Genomic DNA, 21,511 nt, shown 5'->3' with positions numbered 1-21,511 from the left:
AACAGGCAACAATGTATAATTGCATTGGGTGGGTTAAATAAGCACAGTGTCATCCTCTTAAGATGAATGCAAAGGAAACGACTCCATCCTGTGACCCAGAGAAGGTCAAAAAGGCAACAGGTATGTACCAGAGTACCTACGCCATAGTAACATTGTAGTACTTATCGGAGTACCTAGTCACAGTTGACATTATTGTATGTATCAAAGTACCTAAGTCACAGTAACATTGTTGAAGCAGAGTGGGAAATAGCAGCTGCAACTGTAATGTTTTAACTGGAAATACACTGTTCTGATACCTTTTACATAGACTTGTCTTTTATAGGAGTGGAAACTTGATGAGAGTCAGACACTAAGCTATATTGCAGTACAAGATCTTGAAGCATTCTTTACCCAGAAGGAATTCATTAAACTGCTTCATTGGCAAATGGGTGTGTGTGTGTGTGTGTGTGTGTGCGTTTTAACACTTGTGAGTGCATGAGACTTGAAGTCAGTAGACTGCATCTGGGCCCATGCTTGCTCGGTGACTTTGAGTAAGTTGATCTGCCTTGTAAGCCACTGTAAAAAACAGTGACAGTCGTAAAAGCTCACTCCAGAACTTTCAGTGAGTCAATACTTGTAAAACCCCAACAGAGTGCCTGCTCAGTCATATGTACTCAATAAATGTTTTCATGACTGAAACACACTGAAATTTCAAGTTTTGCAAAGCCTGGGAGCTCTGGGCAGAGAGCTGCAGACTTGAGAATGTTGATTACTTCTGAAGAATAACGTACAACAAAGAGAGGATATTCTTCTTAAGACCAAACATGTATCTTTAAAACAAACTTTTATTGTAACCAGCATACCATCTGTAACATAGCAAACAAGAAAGAAGCAAAGAAAAAGACAAGCTACACTATGGGTTAGCCTCAGTGTAAAGGAGGCCACACAGCATCAGCTTTCAAACACAAGGTCTGACTGAGACAACTCTTCACTTGTCATGGTCTACAAGAAAGAGCAAAGAGCATGTTTGGCTCAGCACACAGGAGACATTCAAAGGGAGAATAGAATGGTTTTCTCTGCTCCTGGATCAATCATAACTGTCAGAAACACATTGCTTTATTAATGTCCAATTGATTTTCCAATGTAGTTGGTCTTAGATTTTTAGTTTTCCAGTGTACATTCTTAGATTGTTCCAGTATATAGACAAAATGAATGTGATAACAGAAGTTCATTAAAATGAGAGTATACAGATTGGTGACTCTTAAAGGGAAATGCTACACACTAAACGATCTTTCTCATATTCACGGTGATATCTATGAGAGAAAGGTAGAAGCAGGCATTTGAAGCCTTTCTTATTCAGAAGAAGCAAAGTAGTAATAACCACAGAGAAAGCAGTAACTTGGGGGGTAGTGCCAACACAAATTAATAAATTAACCCAATAATACCCTTTTGTGTGTTCAATGTTTCTAGAAGCCAACTGGTAGAAACTGAAAACGTTTAAGCAACGCCTTATTCCAGTCTTCCACTTTAGGTCCTCCCACACAGCCAGATCCGCCAATCCACAGGTGTGGAAATGGTGACTCAAATAGGATGGGTTTCTCCCTTGCATCCTTCAGTGTCTAGGGTGAATGCCACTGGCCTGGAAGACTTCCCCACTGGACTATCATCTCCCTGTCGCCTGTGATCTTCTTTAGTCTCCTCAGAGGGAGAGTGTGTTTGGCAGTCCTGCTCAGAACTACTCCAGACGTAGCCAGGTAGAGTCACATGGCTGTCGATCGGTCTGCAGGCATTCTTGGTGGGTTTGCCAGAGATGAGCACCAAGCGCGTGCTTGGCCCCATCTGTGCCTGGCTGCTGGTGCTGTGAGTGACAGTGGTGAGCACCGAGCCGTACCTGTGGCCGCCACAAGGCGGCGCGCTTTTCCAGTCGATAGACAGATTCCATCGAGTCCAGGTCTTCTTCACCTCAGCCTGCACCTACAACGCAAGAAACACACATCCTATCAGAAACCAAAAGGGAGCCCTGCACCCAGGTCTTGACGAGCTTTGCTTAGATTTTAATAATAATGATAATAGCCACTGGTTGGGGTCCTTCTCGGTGCCAGGGACTCTATAATCTGTGTGTTCTGTACACCTCAAACCCCTTCCCATTAATGTTATTTTAGTATTTAAATGAGAACTGAAGTGCCACTGATACAAATAACTGTCTTATCAAAAGGAAGAAAGAGGATTCTGGGTTTGAGGAGAAATAAGAGATAAACAGTGGCAGTAGGAAGCACAGGACTCTGCATGGGACACATCCATCTAAACCTTGCCCTGAAGAGGCCAAAGCATACCAGATAAAATCTACCAACTCCTTCAAACATTTACTGCAAAAGACCCACAAATTGTCCTGATACTCATAACTTACAGACTCCCCCTCCCTCTCCCCCCTTTCCCCTTGCCCTCCCTCTCCCTCTCCCTGGCCCCAGTCATCCCTCTGTGTTATAGCCATCAAGAGGCTGGGACTTCTGCTTTCCTGTCTCTGTGCGAGGATGGAGTCTTAACTGAGCTGACACAGACAGCTAACCATGACCGCTGAACCCCAAACAGCTCTTGTCTGTGCTTTTCTGTGTCTGACTTTGAGCCTCCAAACACCAGCCTCCCAAATTCTCCTTTAAAGTTCACTCTGCCCGGATCAGAACAGAGATAGGCTCTTTGCCCCAACTTTGCCGCTACTGAATGAATTCTGACACCACCCAAGGCAGAGGAATGTTAAGGAAGGTACTCAGCTTGGAATGAAACTGCCCCACTAGGCTATCAATCTGTGTGAGCAAACAGGAGGGAGGAAAATAAAAAAAATTATAAATAATTTTTTTAAAAAGGATAAGAGATAGAAAAGCAGGCACTGCAGTCTGACTAGATGGGGATCTGGACTTTGTGCCTGCTACCAAAGTGTCCTGTGGACTGACTCTTCCCTGAGAGCAGCAGGGGAAGCAAAGACCCAAGGGAACAAAAGCTTGTAAGTTAGTGTCACCTGAAGGAATAAATAAATAATAAACAAATAAACAAACCAACCAACCACTGGCACACTTAGCCCTGCTGCAAATTAAAGTAAAAACAATGCAGCAGTAAATCGGGGCATTGCTAAGTTGGTGCTCAAGCTCCTTATGCAGAGACCAACATCCTGCAGAATCCAATGTGCTTGGGAGCATCTGGTGATCTACTGCAGTAACAAGGGTCCTTGTTCTCCTGGGACCTGGTGTGCGCTCAGAGAAAAGGAGAAACCGTGCAACAGCTGAGCTCCAGGGTCACAAGCCTCATCCACACAATAATGCAATGTGTAGTTCCTTCTCTCAGCAAACTTCCAAATGGATTAAGATGACCCCATCCACAGCTCGTAGCGTAAAACTTACCCGTTTTGACTGAATTTAACTTATTTTCATTTTGATTGATCCTAAGGAACATTACTGACTATATTTATAGAACTTGGTGATGACCAAAGGTCTTAGTATTAAGCAGCATTGATTTAGAATTAACCAGATAAGAAGCATCCTACCCATTGGGAAAGGGCTCAGGGTTATGAGTTCGGGTCTCTTGCTCTTAGATATGTGAGCTCCTGCTTCTGCCTTCCATCACAGGATGATGTAACAGGAAGACCCTGCTCACATATGGCCCCCTTGACATTAGACAGTCCCAAGTCTCTTTATAAATCACTACTTTTCTTGTGTTCTGTCATAAAGGCACAAAATGGGTTAGAACAAATGTTAATTTGGAGCGTCCCTTCAGAGGCTGCTGGCGTCTTCACTTACCTCTCCATTGCAGTAGCAATAGACAATAGACACAAAGAATCCCTGGAGAGAAAAAGAGGACGTGAGCTGGGCAGCAATTCGTAAAACCCACAGCAGAAAGACACAAGAATTGTGTCAAAATTCACCGGCTGGCTTCTGATGATTTCCTCCAAAAATGACACAAATTATTTTCTCCTGGTATTTCCCAATGTTTGTGTTTATATTACATTTATTTGTGAGATTCCCTTGGTTTCAGCCAAACCAAACAAACAGCCGAGTAAGCTAATCAGAGGTGCACAAAGAACCAATTCCTATTATGCAGCTTTGTGTATATTGCTGCTCAAAGATCGCAAAGAACTCATCCCCTGCTTGGTAAAATAGGTTCATATACTTTAAATGCTAAACTCCCAACATAGAATACTATATGATTACTATACTATGTGAGAGCACACAGAACCGTTTTCTTGACTATGAAGTATCTATTGTGCTTAAACAATGTGCTAAGAGTGACTGATCAGCATGATAAGGGTGGGAATGTGAACAAGACAGGTCTGGAAGGAACAAAACCAGGATAAAATATAAACCAACTAGCACATGAGAAATACAAGGTAATAAGGGTCTTACAGGTAAAATCAGTGTCACAGGGAACAATTAGGAAGGTGTATTACATCAGAAACTCAGCTAAGACTTTTCTGTGGTGACATTTAAGCTGATCAGAGTGACAAGAACAAGACGCCAACAGGATGAAGATGAGGAAAGTGGGCAAGATAGGGAGTGGCACTCAGGGATGAAAAGCAGAGTGTGACACCCCACCACTGACCCCAAGCACAAGTGCTGAAGCCATGTCCCATGAGCTCAGTGGGAGATCCGGTGAGTGTTGGCAGGCTCCAGCCCATGCAGGACTATACATGGAGAAAAGCAACACTCACTTGATACTGGGTGTACCAGGAAACCTTTGGATATTTTTGGCAAGTAAGTAATACCACCAAATGTAACAGCTTCAATTGTTCAGGCTGTTGTGAACTGATGTTCCCTGTGTCATAGATTCTGCAGCCTTATTAGGACTTTGTGGCTGTGGAGAGTTGGAATGTTGCTGATTGAGAGCCCAGACCATCTCAGGCTATCTTCAACCTCCTGAAGAACTGTTTGTTGCCACCTTGTAGCAGACCTATATCATTTTAACCATCAGGTAAAACCTCCAGAATGCATTTGTTTAGCAAACCACTAGCTCGTATGGACCAAGAGCTAAGAATACTATCAGGTTTCATCTGAAATCCATAGTGGAGAGTTTTGGTCTTGGTCAGAGCTCACCCAGCTGATGTCTCCACCAACATATTCGATGTGCTTTATGACTTCCTTCTGTTCTCTGATTACAAACACTCACACAGTCACTTCCATGAGGGAAATGTCAATCCCTGCTCTCTAGTATTTGTCTCAAACTCTGTTACTCCCTGTGGAATAAATATGCCACTAGACTCAAGGTTGGAGGAGGGAGGCAGAGTGAAGACTGATCCATCTGTGAGGTTACAGTCATCCTCTTCACGTTGAGATGAAGTGGGTAGTGGCAACCTCTTCCTCTGTTTACCTTACTTTCCTGTCTCCCTTTTTCCTGCCTTTGTCTTCTTTTAGTTTCATTTATTTTCCATACACACATCAAAATGACTGACTCTGCCCTGCAGCAGTGGTGTGCTCTCCAACAATGTACCCTCTTATCTTGCTACCCCGACTTGTCCCTCTGCCAAACAGCTCCATACTGGTTCTTTCTGAGTCAGAGAAACCTGACCCCTAGGAAGGAACACAATAAGAGCCAAAAAATAGTGTCCTCTCCTGGCCCTCAGAAGACAGGTACACCAAGTCAAAGAGAAGGGCAGAGAAAGGTGTCAAGGACACGAACAAACGTAATCACAAGCCCCAAGCTAGAAGCACTGCTGGTCACCTGGAAGGAGTTGAAGAAGAGCTCACAGTGCATGCGGATCTCCCACCAGAGGCCCGAGAAGGAGTGTGGCTGGCAGATGAACACGATGTAATGCACACCAAAAACCAGCACCAGGACCAGTGTTGACTTAGCAAGTTTCCTGGAAGAGAAGACAAGGTTTTCTATTAACCACCTCAGAAGCCTTCAGGAGAAACAGCTTGTTGGAGAAATGAGCATTAATGGTAGAGAAAAGGACTCCTCAACTGCTGCTGGGACAGCTAGTTTCCTTCCACGTTCATGGGTGTTTTGTATGGATTGGTTGGGCTGTGTGTGTGTGTGCGCGTGTGTGTGTGTGTGTGTATGTGTATTGTGTATGTGTGTGTTTTGGGTGTGTGTTGTGTGTGCATGTGTGTATTATATGTGTGTGTTTGTGGTACATGTGTGGTGTGTATATGTGTGTATGTGTATATGTATAAACGTATGTGTGTATTGTGCATGTGTGTGTTGTGGTGTGTGTGCATATGTATTGTGTATGTGTATGTGTGTGTGTGTGATATGGTATGTGTGTGTAGATGTATAGTGTGGGAGGTGTGTGTGTACAGGAAGTTGCTGCAATGGGCAAATGGAAAACAGGTTTGAGGCAAGTTAATGACCAAAGAAAACATCCATTCTAGGTTGGGTCTGAGTTCCTTGATCTTGATATCTAAGTGTATGGTCACAGTTTTCTGTGTGCACCATGAAAAGGCAGGGTTATGAACAAAGAGTAAATGATTCTATTGTGAGAATAAAAATAGATAATAGATGGTTGGCCAGGTTAGCTGAATAAGGTTTCAAAAAATCAGACATAAAATAAGTGAGCTGTATCTTGGTAAATACAAACTGTCATAAGCTAGCATAGGAGAAAATTAGCTACAATGGACTTGGCTTGCTTAAACTTTGTCAACCAATAACAAAAGAATTACTGATGTAGGGTTAGGATGAATTTGTGGAAAGAAAGATGGGAAATGTTCAGTCAGGTATGGGTTTCAAAAGAAGAATATATAATCAGTAATCATGTGCTTTCCCTTTGTGTGATGCTTTTAATCTGTTTTTGAAGAATATGTTTTTGTAGTGACTGTTTTGGGAGAATATGTAACTTGTGGCTATGAGTGATTATTTTGGAGAATATATAACAGAGCTATGAGTGATGTATTTTGGAGAATATGTGGCTATGAGTGATCTTTTTACTTATGTAGAACATTTTATCTTAGGTGGTATAAAAAGGATAAAAGAAAAATAAGGCATGATAATTTTGAGCATGCTTCAACAATAAGATGTGTGTGTGTGTGTGTGTGTGTGTGTGTGTGTGTGTGTGCGCGCGCGCGCGCGCGCTTTTGTGTGTGCTGTGTATTATGTATGGTCTATGTAATACATGCACATGAGTGTGCAGGTGCACAGGCCCTGGCACTAACATGCAGAAGCCCGAGTAGGATATTTAGTGGCTTGCTCTACTTCTCTCTACCTTGGTTTTTTGAGACAGAGTCTCTCACTGACCCTGAAGCTCACCACTAAAGCAGAGCTGGCTGAGAAGTGAGCTCTCGTCATCTGCCTGTGTCTACTCCCTACTGCTGTGTTGCAGGCATGTGCAGCCATGCCCAGCTCTACACAAGTGCTGGGGATTCAGGCTTGGGTCCTCCTGCTTGCAGAGCAAGTGTCCCCCCCCCCCCACTGAGCGATATCTCCCCAGGGCTGTTTCTTGTCACTGTATAGTAAGTCAGGCCATTGATTCTCACTTCCCATAAGCAGTATCCCCTAAGCCTCTCTAATCTCATGTCTCCTCTTCTTGATGATAGGATGCTGTTTTTAAAAAGTCATCAAGTGGCCTTTGTCACTGTACTAAGTCACCTTTAACTTCTGTGTTTCAGGCTTACTGAAGCATTTCCTCCATTTTGCACCTGAGGTTCATAGAACATTAGGGAAGAAGAGACAGAAAACTGTAAGAACCAGAAGACCAGGAAGTCTGCTGCAAGACTGTCCTTTCTGTATAAGACAAGGAAGCCACACCCATGAAGTCTCAACAATATGGCTGCCTAAATAAGACTTGAACAAATCCTATACATATGCATGTGAGCAATAGTAAACAGATTCAGCAGGTTATATTTATATATTCATTTCTCTGTGTGCAATAAGAATTAAGAAATATTAATGATAATTGATAATAACAATTAAGGAAAAGAGTTTTCTTTGAAATTTGAGATGGAGAGGGAGGAGCATAGGAAGGAGAAGGGGAGAATGATGTAAATATGGTTCCTATAGATGAAATTTTAAATTTTAATTTAATTTTAAAAAATCAACTACTCTTGGAGATACATCATAATTCTTTATGAGCTAATGTAGTCAGTCCTTCCTTATGAACTAATATTGTCAGTCCTCCCCATAGTTCTATTTAATTATCTATGTCTGTCTGTCTGTCTGTCTGTCTGTCTGTCTATCTATCTATCTCAACTTTGAGAAAGGGTCTCATTGTGTAACTCTGGCTGTTCTGCACCCCACTATGTAGAGCAGACACACCTCACACTCACAGGGACCTTGCCTCCTGCCTCTGTCTCTGCCTCAATGCTGTCTCTGTGTTACAATTAAAGGCATGAGCTCTCCCTGCCTTGTCCTGGCCTCACCCTAATGTTCTTGTATATTTGAAGCAATCATGTATTTTCCAATGTGATGGTGATGTTTAGTTTTAGGTGTCAGTTTGACTAAGGATGGTATTTTTAAAAACTGGTAAAGCATTCTGTTTGATGTGTTTGTGAAGGTTCCTCCAAAGGAGCTGGGTACACAAGTAGCTAGGCTCAATATGGAAGGTCTACCCTCAGTGGGTTGGGCTCCACCAACCACCTAGGGCTCACTACTTAGTATTCAGAAGGACAAGTACAGGCATGCTTATCAGTGTTGCTGTAGTGAATGAAATGTACTAATGTGGAATTCTAAGACTGAAGGAACTGGAGGCAAGACATGTGATGAGGGCTGAGACAGTGGATCAAAACCCACAGACTGTAGGGGAAATAGTGAGTGAGGGGCAGGTAACTGAACGGCACCAAGGGCCAGAAGGCAGAGAAAAGGTTTGTACGCTTTTCCTCCTCTGCAGCTGGAACACTACTCACCTGCCTTCACCCTTCCAGGCTCTGAAGCCTGTGGATCTGAGACTTGTACTGGTAGGCTGCTGAGCTGTTTGGTATCCTTCTGGGATGGAGAGCTATACTGTTTGTTTCCTTACTTGTAAGACTTAGGACTTAAATAGAGACCTGGAACTATGGCTTGCTGAAGGCTTGACACAGGCCTTCTCAGCCTCTAGAGCCACAAGAATGAATTGAGCAAGTGCTGTCCACCTACCTATAACTACCTATCTGCTCATAAATCTATCTGCCTACACATCTGTGCACAACTCTATTGATATTTCTGAGAGAACCCTGTCCGCCACAGACAGGCTTAGTCTAAAATGGCCCCCAACTAACCCCACTTCCTGCTAATATGCCCTTGTCAGTCCTTTCCCTGAGTAAAGTCAGGTCGAGGAATTTCTTCTAGTAGACTATGGCAACAGTGATGGAATGCTGCTTCTGTGTCGGTACTGCCTAAGATTCTAACTGCCATCTTCCTAGCCCTTTATAGTAAGACAAGCTGCCATGTTGTGAGCTATTCTGCTGAAAAGCTCATGTGGCAAGAAACAATAGTATCTGGACATCAGCCAATAAGCACCCAAATCTACCAGTAGTCACGCAGACTCAGATATATCCTCCCCAGTCCGACTTCCCCATGATCCCATCACTCTGACTGATGTTTCAGTTGCAGCCTGGTGACAGCCAGAAACAGAGGGTCAACATCCAGATTCCTGCCCTAAAGATAATGAAGTGGAAAATATGATGCTGAAAGCCACTAAGCCATTCCTTTTTTCACCAAGATACCAAGTGCAGCATCTCCCAGTTTGGGAAGACTTTTGTTTTAATTGTACTTCTGTTCCAATAAATGACCAAATATATGGTCCACTTCTTCCTCGTTTCTCAAATGCCCCCCTTTGTGAATAATTTACACCAAGAGTCTTGAACAACTTAGTCTTCTGTCCTTGCCAGTCTCTCCTCTAGACGCATTATTTATTTATTATTTTTCTTCTTGGGAACAAGTTGTGTGGGTGAGCCAAGATCTTGCTAGCTAAGACTAAAGAGAAATAGATTAGGAATCTAACCTTTATGTCTGACAGCTATGGAATTCTGATTCATTTATCTGGTCTTACAGATAAGTGAGGCAGGGTCCACAAGTCTGTAAAGGCTTTACTATCTCAAGGCTTTCTGGGAGTCACCATTCCTACCAGCACACTTTCTATCATAGCCTGCTTCCTGGAGTACCCACAGGTTCTCATGGAGGTGTCTAGCTCATATGTCTGGAGTTGTCTACCTCTCTCATTGCCCATAGTGTCTCAGTAGTGTCCAAATCATGTTCCCTTGGAACTATTCAGCTATCTACCTGTCACTTTGTAGCATGTGGGCTTTTCTCATCCACTGGTCTGAGCCCCCACTTGTCCTGCCTACAGTTTCTTCAGTCTTAGAATTCCACATTAGTTCATTCCATTCAAGCCATCATTGTGATAAGCAACAGATCTCTCGGACCTGACTAACACTCTCAGCTCTTGGGATCTGCCTGTACTTGTCCTCCTTCCAAATGCTGAGGAGTGAGCCCCCGAGTTCCTGTGACTGTAAGACTGGGAACAATGCTGTGAACACCTAAGGCATTTTGATATGGTCTAGTTAGATTCAGGAATTGCATTAACTGCACTTTCACAGCCTTGAAACTCTTGTCTTACATCTCTCCGAGAAGAAAATTACATTCTGTTTTTAAGATGCAGTGTAAATCCCCCTGGAGAGCACTTACAGAATCAAGCTAACTTTGATCTCTCTGACTTTTGTAGCTGGGAACCAAAACTGAGGTTCAAATGTAAAATTAAATCAGACCGATAGATTATAATATGGTCACAAATGCAAAAGTTTTGTCACCATTCAGTTTAATATAGATCAGAGAAAAACTGCACTAGGCAATAAAATCCATTTGATATCCTATTAGGTCTGTCTTTAGAGTTTTCTCCTCTTGCCTATGACTAAGCTATTTTATAGTTCTGTGGGGGATAAAGGATCGCCTGTAAAGACAGTAATTGGATTAACCTTCAGTGTATTGTATAACAAAGTACCACAAAGCTACTGCCTTAAATGATACCCATTTACTCCATTGCTATGCAGTGCTACAAGTACATAGCAACATAGTTGGGTCTTATACTCCAGGGTCTCAAGACTGAATTCAAGGTTTCAGCTAAGGCTAGGTTCACAGCTGGTCCTAAGGTTCCCTTGTAAACTCATTCAGATTTCTAAAGACCTCCATTGAATTTGTTGGGTTGTCTTCTGGTTCTCAGCCAAGAGTCACTTTGACCCCACGGGCTACCTGCAAATTCAAACTGCCAGCCCTCTCAGACTTCCAGGATGGTGTCTCTGTAAAATACTGTAAGAGTGACTAGTCCTCTTTCTTTGTCATTTAATGTAACCTAATCAAGGAGAGACCAACAAAGCTATCATAAATCTTGCCCACATTTAAGGTCTAGGTGACAGTTATTGCACACAACACATAAACGAGTGATTCTAGGGACCAGCATAGGCACCTGTCTACCACAGTAAAGCAAGTGATTCCAGACCACTGAAATGCAAACTTTATGTAGCAGATTGCAGATGCCACTGACTGCAGCCTTGTAGACACTAACAAGTTTTGCAGTTTGCATCCATTTATGTATTCATTCCAGGATGCATCACTTAACTATATGTTCTCTTTTGAACCAGGTGAAACATATCATCACTTGCTTTATTAATTATGGAATTAAATAAAATGTTTGAACTCTGTTCACTTTTATATATAAGCCATCATTATATCCTCTTTTAGAGTTTCTCCTGCAGAGCATATGACTAGCCAATGTACACACAGGTCATTATCTATCTACTGGTAGCAGACTGGGCACCAGCAACCCCGGACACTGATGTTTATCAGTGACCATATGCTCGCTCACACTCACTGTACAGCTTTATAGCTTGACTTTCTACAAAGACACAGCTGCCTCATGAGGTGATCCAGGCATGTGGGAACTGACATGAGTTTTCTGGCTTGCTGGGAGTATGGTGACAGTTCCATAGACAAGAGAAGTGCAAAGGAGTCAAGTGATTTGAGGACATGGTGTCCAGTTTAGAAAACAGATGTGCAGTCCTCACAGTATCTGGCCCTCACTATTCTCCAAGAAATGAGTATGGAAGTCTCTAGTTCTCTTTGGTGAATCATATTTAGCTAAACAAACAAACAAAAAAAAGACAGGCTTCGGGCTCCTGTGTATCCTAAGCCTTTCTCAATCCCTCCTGCCCTGAAATGAAGCTTTCTCTCATGTCTATGGAAATACTTTTATATATGCATTTCTTCATGCATTTTCCTCACTTCAAGAAAGAGATTCTGCAAGATCCCAGTCACTTTGCTCCCTTCCTTGTTTCCTCTCTGCCTTCTTGCACGAGTGAAGTGTAACAAATGAAACTGTGAGAAATTTTAGATCACGCTACCATAGCAAACTATAGTCACTTCACTTCTTGTAAGAAAAACATGTTATCATTTCCAGCTGTGGATAGAAGCCCAAAGAAGTAAAATATCCATGGAAAACTGTTCCATGGGTGATTATTCACCTTTAAGTCTGTCTGCTTTGCTGTCGTGCTATATTAGTTTTATCTTAAACATTAAACATGATGTTTATTTGACATTGAACAAGTCCAGTTAGAGGAAACATTCAAGTGTTCTTGTCAGTGAACTCTTTCACACTTGTATTTTTTCAAGTTCTGACAACTCCTCTTACTTGTTATAGTAAATTAAAATAAGGTATAAAAGACCCATTATTGGATGTTGATTTATTTACTGATTTACTTAAAGCACTTGCATGCGTTGCCTATTCACCAAGCATGACATCACTTGCTACCTAGAACAGAATGACCTGAGAGAATGGCTGAAACGATGGGTCGTTTCTCTCATCAACCTGCTGACTGCCACATACACTACTGTAAAATCCTGCTTGTTTGCCAGCCCTACCTTGTGGCTTTCGGGTATAAAATGAGAATACTAACTGGGTTCAGGATAGAAGCCTTGCAGGAGCCCGTTGTTGACATTTTCTCTCTTTCACTCCCATTGGCATCAGAGTGCTTACTCTAGAAGGATTCTGTAAACGTTTCTGGAGGCCCCAGTGAGATCTCTTTCACCAAGACCCCAGTTAGTCCAAAGAGGCTGCATCTCCCAGGCTTCTCAGCTGACTAAAAGTCTCTAGAACTGGAATCATGAACCCCCAATGGGATTCCAGGAAATTTGAAAGACTTCTCTAATGCTACACAAAAAGTAGCTTAAACTTGTAGGTGCCAATCTATGAATAAACCCCACAGCCACACCAAGGCTGCTGTGAACTGTCCCAGTCCAACCTCTGAAACTTACTATCTCAAAACAACTTCAGAATGAAGACAACAGTTCAGCTCCTACTCTGGCTCCTGATGTCCTTCTAATCCTATGGACATCCACTGATCACCCCTTGGACCTCATCATACTTTGGAGGAATTGCCCACACTGGTAAAACAGACTGTGTTTAGAGATGGCCCCTTCTAGTGACAGCCTATGGACAAGTGACCAGATGACAAAAGAATGATTATGAATTGTGAGAAGTCTATTGGTAAATAATGGTTATATTGACTATAAATGATAATTGGTTGATATTGATAATATTAAGTTGTGGGAAGCCATGGCAAGGTCTTACTCTTGGCAAACACTCATCCTTGGCTCTCCCATCTACTATTCTTCTTTCTGCTTACCTTCCAGGATTCACTTGTATTTTCAGTTCTCAGAACTTCAAACAAGGCCTCATAGCGACCCACCTTAGTAACCCTTCCTCCTGATCTTTAGATTTAGCCAACATCCTGCTAGATAGATGTTTTTAGAACCCCTGGTAATGGCAAGGCTTTGTGAGAACAACCTAGTTAGACCCCACAGCTGCAGCTAGCTTCCTCCACTTGCAAATCCCTCTTTCCCTTCCTGCCCCTCCCCATATCCTGTTTTCAGAATATATAACCTGTGTGAACAATAAAATCTTTGCCAGCTTGATCAGACTTCTTGACTTGCTGTGCCTCCTTATTTTCTCATGCATCTCATTCCTCTTCACAGGGTCTATGGGTCCCACTTGATTGTCCAGCTGGACTGGACATTAAGTAGTATCTTAATATTGGTAATGCACAGACTTTGCCATGAACTCCCACAATGTGACAAGGAGTTAAAGCCATCATGGACCTTTAGGGATGGGGAAACAAGGACAAATATTATAGGAACTGACCATATAAAGTCCTTCATCTGATGAACACATGTCTTAAAATGCTGTCTTTAATAAATGCCAGCCATGTGCTCCTTTACTTATGTCAAGATTGCCACATATGCTTATGTGCAAGCCACGTTACTTACCCTAGAGTAGGAATAAATAACCAAAACCTGACCAGCAAAAGGAAAGGGACATGTTTGGTTCACAGGGCCATCTATTCTAGACTAATTAAAAGAATAGTAGCTCCCAGTGCTACCTACTGCACCTACTCCAGTGGTAATTACACCTGATACCCAGGATACAGTTGCAGATGGTTTTTTTGGCCTCTAACTTAGATGTGCTCACAGCAAGCAAAGTCCAACAACCTTTATATCCATAAGATTAAAGAAATCAGTGAATTCCTGTACTTTTGCCAGTCCTCTGAGAATGGGTCTGACAGAGTCCATGACCACTGATGCCTCTGCAATAAGGCATCCATAAGTTCATCATAGCCAGGTCTCTACTCAGATCAAGTAGAATGCAGCTATTGTTCAGGAAAGCTTAGTCACTCTTCAGAATGAAATAGATTTATTGGCAACAATGATCCTCCAAAATCCTAGAGGATTAACAGTGAACGGGGAGACAGGAATAGTGTGAGAAAATGCCAAAGGGATATTTAAAAGGATTCAGACTAGAAGCACAGCCAAGAGGCACTGCAGATGCCAGTCCAGTACCAACCCATTTCTTTTAAGATAGATCCATATGGTGTTGTAGAAGATGAAGAGAAGGGATCGGCATAAAATAAGATGTAAGATCAATTATTAGATACTGATTTATTGATTTCTTTAGAGGTTCACTTAAAGAATTGCTTGTGCTGCCTATTTGTCAAGCTCTTGCTACCTAGATCAGAATAAAGCTGGAAAAATTGCCAAAACAATAGGTGATTGCCCTTAACACCTGCCTACTTCCATATATGCAACTGTAAAATCTTGTTTCTTCACCTGCCCTACCTTTTGGCTTTTTAATGTAAAATGAGAATACTAACTGGGCACAGAATCAAAGCCTTTCCAGGGTTATTCTGTCTTCGGTCCCCTGATGATACGTCCTCTCTTTCACTCTCATTAGTGTACAATGCTTATTCCAGAAGGATTCCCGAAACAAGAGGAACTGGGTTGTAATATAAAAGGAAAATGCTCATCGTCCCCGGCTACATCTCATAGATTTGTTGTCTACATATTGACTTTGATTTAAAATAACCTACAGTAAACCAGCCTACATATGCCACTGAGAAAAATGGAGTTAAGACCTTTTTATAGCTGCTTGTTTGTAAATCAGAATGAGGCTACCTCAACATCCGATTCTTTAATTTATCATCATTTTAAAGCACTGTATCATCTAAAAGACTAAGTGTAAATTTCAGATGTCTATGTGTATATGTATGTATGTATGTATGTATGTATGTATGTTTGTGCATGAATGTGTGGGTGTGTGGATGTCTGGGTGTCTGTGTGTGTGTGTGTGTGTGTGTGCGTGTGTAAAGGAAAGAGGGAGAGGAAAGGGAGAGAGAAAATATATGGGCATGTGGATATCAAATGACAAGCTTGTTCCATGACATTCTTCTGGAGAGACTATATTATCTCTGAAAACTGTTTTTAGCCTTTCAGAGGAATGTACATGAAAATGTGCTTAATAATCACTTTAGATACCACTGCTTAGACATTTCATATTGCTTTAAATTTGTATTGCTTTCTTTTACGAAAGATAGGTGAATATGTATGAGATAAATCTAATAAAAGAGAAACCTCTTGCAAAAGTTTGAAGGTACAAAAATGGTTGGAGATCACATATTGTTTGAGTGAAAACAACCCCCACAGAATCACAGGAAGTGGTATTATTGAAGGTGTGACTTGTTAGAGGAAGTGTCACTAGAGGATGGGCTTTGAGGTTTTAGAAGCCCAAGCCAAGCCTGCTTCCTGCTCCCCGTGGATCCAGATGTAGAACTCTCAGCTATCTCTCCAGTACCATATCTGTCCATGTGTCACTATGATTCTTAGCACAATGAGAATGAACTAAACCTCTGAACTGTAAGCCATTAAAATATTTAACACAAAAGAGTTGCAATGGTCATTCTTCACAGCAATAGAAACTCTAAGACAGAAATTGGTACCAGAAACTAGGGTATTGCTGTGATAGGCCTGTAACCATGCTTTTGTTTGGAGAAATGTGGATTTTCGGACATTAGATTAGAAAAGCAGTTAAATGCTTTAAGTGGGACTTAATAGGCCATATTGAGAGGAACATGGATTTAAAGGAGAAGAAGGTTAGTATGTGGTCTAGAGATGGGTTTTTTGTGATATTTGAGCTAGGAATATAGCTGCATTTTGCTCATGTCCAAAATATCTGTCTGAGGCTAAATTAAAGAGTTTTGGATAAATTGTGTTGACAGACAGAGGAAATCTCAATACAGCCTTGTATACACTCTGTTGTGTGGTTATTGATATTCACTATTACACAGACTAATAGTGAAAAGGCTGAACAAGGAAAAATACAAAATGTACAGTGAGAGGAGAAAGGAAGCACGAGATAGTACAAACAGATTACAGAAAAGTCTGACAGAGTGAGACCTCAAAGCAAGACAGATAATACAAACAGATTACAAAAAAGTCTGATGGAGTAAGACCTCAGAGCAAGACAGATAATACAGATTACCGAAAAGTCTGATGGAGTAAGACCTCAGAGCAAGACTTCACCCAGTTAAGCTGCTAACTTGTAAAAAGCAATTAAAAAAACACTTAGGGCTGAGCATGGTGGCACACACCTTTAATCCTAGCACTGGGGATTTTTCAGCAGGGAAATTTCAGAGTTCAAGGCCAGCCTGGTCTACAGAGCAAGTTTCAGTGCACTCAAGCTTAGACAGTGAAAGAAACCATCAAAAAGAGAGCTGATCCAAATAAGGAACCAATTCCGAAGCAAGCAGCATAACTTAATAGCTTCAACTGTGTGGTTCTGAGTTTAGAGTCAAGGATACAGTAAAGAGGTCATGGAATCTCCCTCCTCAACTAAGGAAAGCCGCTGAGGTCAGGGATGTCCCTGCATGGAGACCTAGAGAGGCCATTATATGAAGCTCTAAATGTAAAGGCTGGATTGCCTTGGGGACCCCAAGAATATGTTATCTGCTTTTTTATTTAGACTTACAAAAGTTACAGATAAAAGATTGGCAAGAGTCTCTGAAGAGACTTTAAATTATGTACTTTTAAACAAGATGTAAAGACTATGAGGTTAAAGACTATGAGGACTTTGAAATTGGACTAAATTTATTTGCATTATGATATAGCTACGAACTTATGGGCGCCAGGGAGTGAAGTGTGGTATTTGAATAAAATGTCCCCCACAGACTCATAGAGAGTGTCATCATTGGAGTTGTAACCATGTTAGAATATGTGTGGCTTTATTAGAGAAAATATGTCACTGGCAGGGTGGCTTTGAGATTTCAGAAGCTCAAGCCAAGCCAGTGGCTCTGTGTCCTCCTGCCCCTTGTGGCTCCAGATGTAGAACTCTCATATACTACTCCTGTACCATGTCTGCTTGCATGCCACCATGCTTCCCGTCATGATGATAACAGACTAGACCCCTGAACTGTAAGCTAGCCCCAACTAAAGTGTTGCTGTGGTCATGGCATCTTTTCACAGCAATAGAAACCCTAAGACATACAAATTTAAGTAGTCCACTCTCAAATTAAGACTAACACTACTGAAACAAGAACACAAATTTCTTCTTCCCAAGTCTGCTTTAGAAGTAAGGTTTTGATAACGTGGGATCTCAAAAACAGAAACTGAACTGAATTTCCAAATTGTTGCTGAGTAGTTTCTCAAATAAGAAAAACATATCCCATTGTTTGTTTATATGTGGCTTAACTCTCGACACTATTAGGAATACCAAATACGTTTCAGCTATGGAAAAATAATCAGGTAGCTAAAAACCTACATTCCCTAAGTCCTATGAGTCAAGACCTTCTCTAACGAACAACTTTGAAATTTAAAATATTTCTGGACATCTGATTATTTAAAAGTTATTCTGAATTCTGAATAGCAGCTTACTTAAATTCTTAATAAATTGTTCTCTTCAATTATTCTAAGAAACAATCCCCTCGGAAATTTTTAGATGCTATTCATCATCCTTCTTCCTTACCCAAGTTTCTCAAAACTCTTGGGCAACTTTTTCAAAGAAGTTCAACTTCATTGACAACTATATAAATAAGCATCCTGCATTCAGAACTAGAAATCTACAGCAATTATAAACATAATCACACTTTTCACTTTATGGAAAAGAGTAAAAGGTTATTTATATCACCATATTGTGCCATTATTTTTGGTCTAAGTAACACAAGACAAGCTATCTTAGTACAGCATAGGCCTTTGTCCATAGATTCTTAGGCACAATGTATATCACAGTGCTCCCGCTGAGCACTGTTGGAGTTGAAAGCTGCAGGTTTGCTCACACTGGGCATCCTATAGAGTCCCAGCCAACCTCGTAGTCTTTGCTGCTGGACAGCAGAGGCTGACAACGTGTCAGAAGGGAAGGAATCTGCACAAACTTGGAGAATGCTTGTGAAATAAAAATCCAAATGCTGAACATGGTTTGTTTTTTCTGTATTTGAGACAGTACTTCACAGCAAGCTGAGGCAGAAGTTGTTAACTAATTTAAGGAATAGAAAACCTAATCCACATCCACCTGATTACTAGACATGTGAGTTCAATTGGATAGAGGCCATTAGTACTCAGAATTACCAAAATGATCACTAGCAGAAATGGGCACTCCCTTAAAATGGCTTGATAGTGATTATGAACATGCAATTTGTTCATTTCTTCATGAAAGACAAAGTAATAAAACTCCTCCAATCAGTGGATTTGCAAAAATCTTAAAATTTGCATTTGGGAGCTATCAGTTCACCAAAGATTGGGTGTAATACAACAAATGCACCCACTTGATTATTTTTTAGGAAGGACATATTTTCAAATGTAAACAACTGCTTAAGATACTCACCAGGAGACTTTTGTATAAATTCATACAATTTGTAGAAAATTAACAAACTGCTGAGAACAGACAAAAACATACAGAGAATTCAGGCACAGTAAGAAGGTTTGGGAATATTTGTATCCTGACTGTAAATACTTGCTTCCAACCATCCATGTAAGTGATTTAAACAAAAACACACATTCATAGAGCAAATTCCCTAAAGACTAGCTGGTGTATATTCTTTAAACAGCGAGCAAAATGCATCCTCTGATGATAGTTTCTCTGTATTACCTGTACTGCTTTCTCATGTCATGCCCAACTGCATTGGTCTCCCAAATTTTGGTAGCGAGAACTCTAACTGTATTCAGGAACAGAATAAAATTCAGCTGAAAGACAAAAGAATATAATATCACATAAAAATTAAACTACTCTTCAAGACATTTATAGGAATTTAATAATATGAACTTCTTTGTATTAAGACTAAAAATTGCCTGTTCCATAAATTTGGATGCAGAATCTGAGACAAGACAGTAAAGGCTACTGATTCTTGACTTGCTTTCATTTAAAAAAAATTTTAGAAAGAAAAGAAAAATTAAATTTTTAATAGCATTAGGAACCAGAAATATCAGAGAATAACCTACCAGAATCCAATTTCCAAAGTTCAGATGCAGCCACATGGAAGGTTGGAGGGACAAAAATAAGTCGTTTTATAAATGGGACCTACCTTTTTAAAACTAAAATTAAAACCTATCTTCTGCCTCTGTGTTCATACAGAGGAGTAATAGAATTGTTCAGAGAACACTATCCCCACCTATGATGTGTGAAATGCAGTGGGAGATGCATGTTAAGGATATTTTATAGGCAAGATGCTGTATGAAAAAGGGTCTCTGATGTAGTCGGTTATATTGAATTTGAAAAGGGATAGGTGTGGGATCCATTAGAGAGAATCAAGCCCTGCCTTCAAACCGAAGAGATGGCAGAGAGTTGGTTCCTTTTCCTTCATATAAGAGGAAAGTACTACTAGACTAATCGTGCATGGCTGCTATTTCTTTAACACTCTCTAAGCTTCACATGAAGATGAGATATTTTTATTGTGTACCCTTATTAAGGACCAAATTTTCCAATTCAAAAAGATTTGACCTGGGTTACCTAGCTATTCACTGGAATTTGAAACCATCTGCATGGTTCTGTGATGTATTTAATGATCACATTCTCACTCTCTTCAGATACATTAGAACATACACAACATGAGAGTTGAGGATTTCCATGGAGATTGCTTTCTGAACAGCCATATTTATTTCATGTCACAGAATTTCCTCTCTACATGAGAAAACAGTTCCTGGTGATGCAATATGTGTGGGGTGAATATCTGGGATGAGGCTGAATCACAGCAACTGTGTAAATGGCTGCGAGTTAGGAATTGAGCCGAGACGTGCTATGGGAACACAATCAGCTGTGCACTGTCATTTATCGGTCCCTAATCTATATAATAGAAATGCAACCCTCAGCTTCATCATATGAAAATGCCCAGAACCAAGGTCTCTGTCCTCATGTCATACATCAAAGATAAATTCTGAAAGCCCGAAAATAAATTTGGTTAGGAAGTGATATATATATATACCAGTTAACCCAATAGTTTAATAAAAGAGAAGATATATTTAAGGATGGCCAAATTGACCACTAAAAATACATAAGAATTAAGAAAATCTAAGCCTGAGCAGAACTTGTTAGTTTCAAAGAAAATACACACATGTATATAAACATAATGATACATGTAACAGCTGCATAAAATTCCAGACAACTGCTCTAAGTTGTTTAGGGAACTATAGAATAGAAAGTGTCACTGGTTACATAATATCTTGATTTTTTTAAAAAAATAAAATAGAGCTTTTTAATTTTCACAAAGATTCTAGAAAATATCATCATCACTTCACAGATGCAGAGCAGGTGACACCGCGTGTGACCACACAGCCAGTAATGGCAGAACGCTAATGTAGAACACACTGTGTAACTCCTGGCCATTCTTTTGCTCTGCACATCAAATACAATTGAAGCAATAAAAAATTTCATTGATTAAAAATGGATCAAAGACATTAACTTTAAGTCTAAGGTTCTACTTCTAGATAAAAACATAAAAAACTGCTCTTCAAAACAATGGGATTAGCCAGAACTTTCTGAACAAAAGTTAATAGCATAAGAATGATCCCTAGAATCAGATGGTGGGGCTACAGCAAACTAAAAGCTGTCTACATAGCAATAGAAACAATCAGCATAGCACACAGGCCACAAATGGGAGAAAACCTTAACCAGCTACACCTCGCACACAAAGAACTGCCAAAACTAAATACCAAGGAAATAAAAGAGTCAATCAACAAACAAGCTAATAATAATAAATGTTAGGAAGGGTGTGGGGAAAGAGGAGCCCTCATTCACTGCTTATCGTGGGTGGGGTGAAAAATCAGATAGCAAGTA

At 40.7% G+C, this 21,511-nt stretch overlaps 1 protein-coding gene across 1 annotated transcript in view; it reads right to left on the bottom strand.

The window, feature by feature from the left end:
* Nucleotides 1-1,142: 1,142 nt before the first annotated feature.
* Nucleotides 1,143-21,511, bottom strand: part of Pth2r (parathyroid hormone 2 receptor) — a 78,426-nt gene continuing 58,057 nt past the window's right edge. The window contains exons 10-13 of the mRNA XM_028765744.1: nucleotides 19,331-19,425; nucleotides 5,683-5,821; nucleotides 3,768-3,809; nucleotides 1,143-1,953 (exon numbers count right to left, since the gene is read on the bottom strand). Coding sequence (XP_028621577.1) covers nucleotides 1,561-1,953; nucleotides 3,768-3,809; nucleotides 5,683-5,821; nucleotides 19,331-19,425 — 669 coding nt within the window. The 3' untranslated portion in view covers nucleotides 1,143-1,560. The remainder of the gene's footprint in view (nucleotides 1,954-3,767; nucleotides 3,810-5,682; nucleotides 5,822-19,330; nucleotides 19,426-21,511) is intronic.

This window comes from Grammomys surdaster, unplaced genomic scaffold (assembly GCF_004785775.1).
Source record: "Grammomys surdaster isolate TR1022 unplaced genomic scaffold, NIH_TR_1.0 165, whole genome shotgun sequence".
NCBI classification, from domain to species: Eukaryota; Metazoa; Chordata; class Mammalia; order Rodentia; family Muridae; genus Grammomys; species Grammomys surdaster.
Note: the sequence above shows the minus strand (reverse complement) of the source record. Positions and strands in the feature narration are given on the sequence as shown.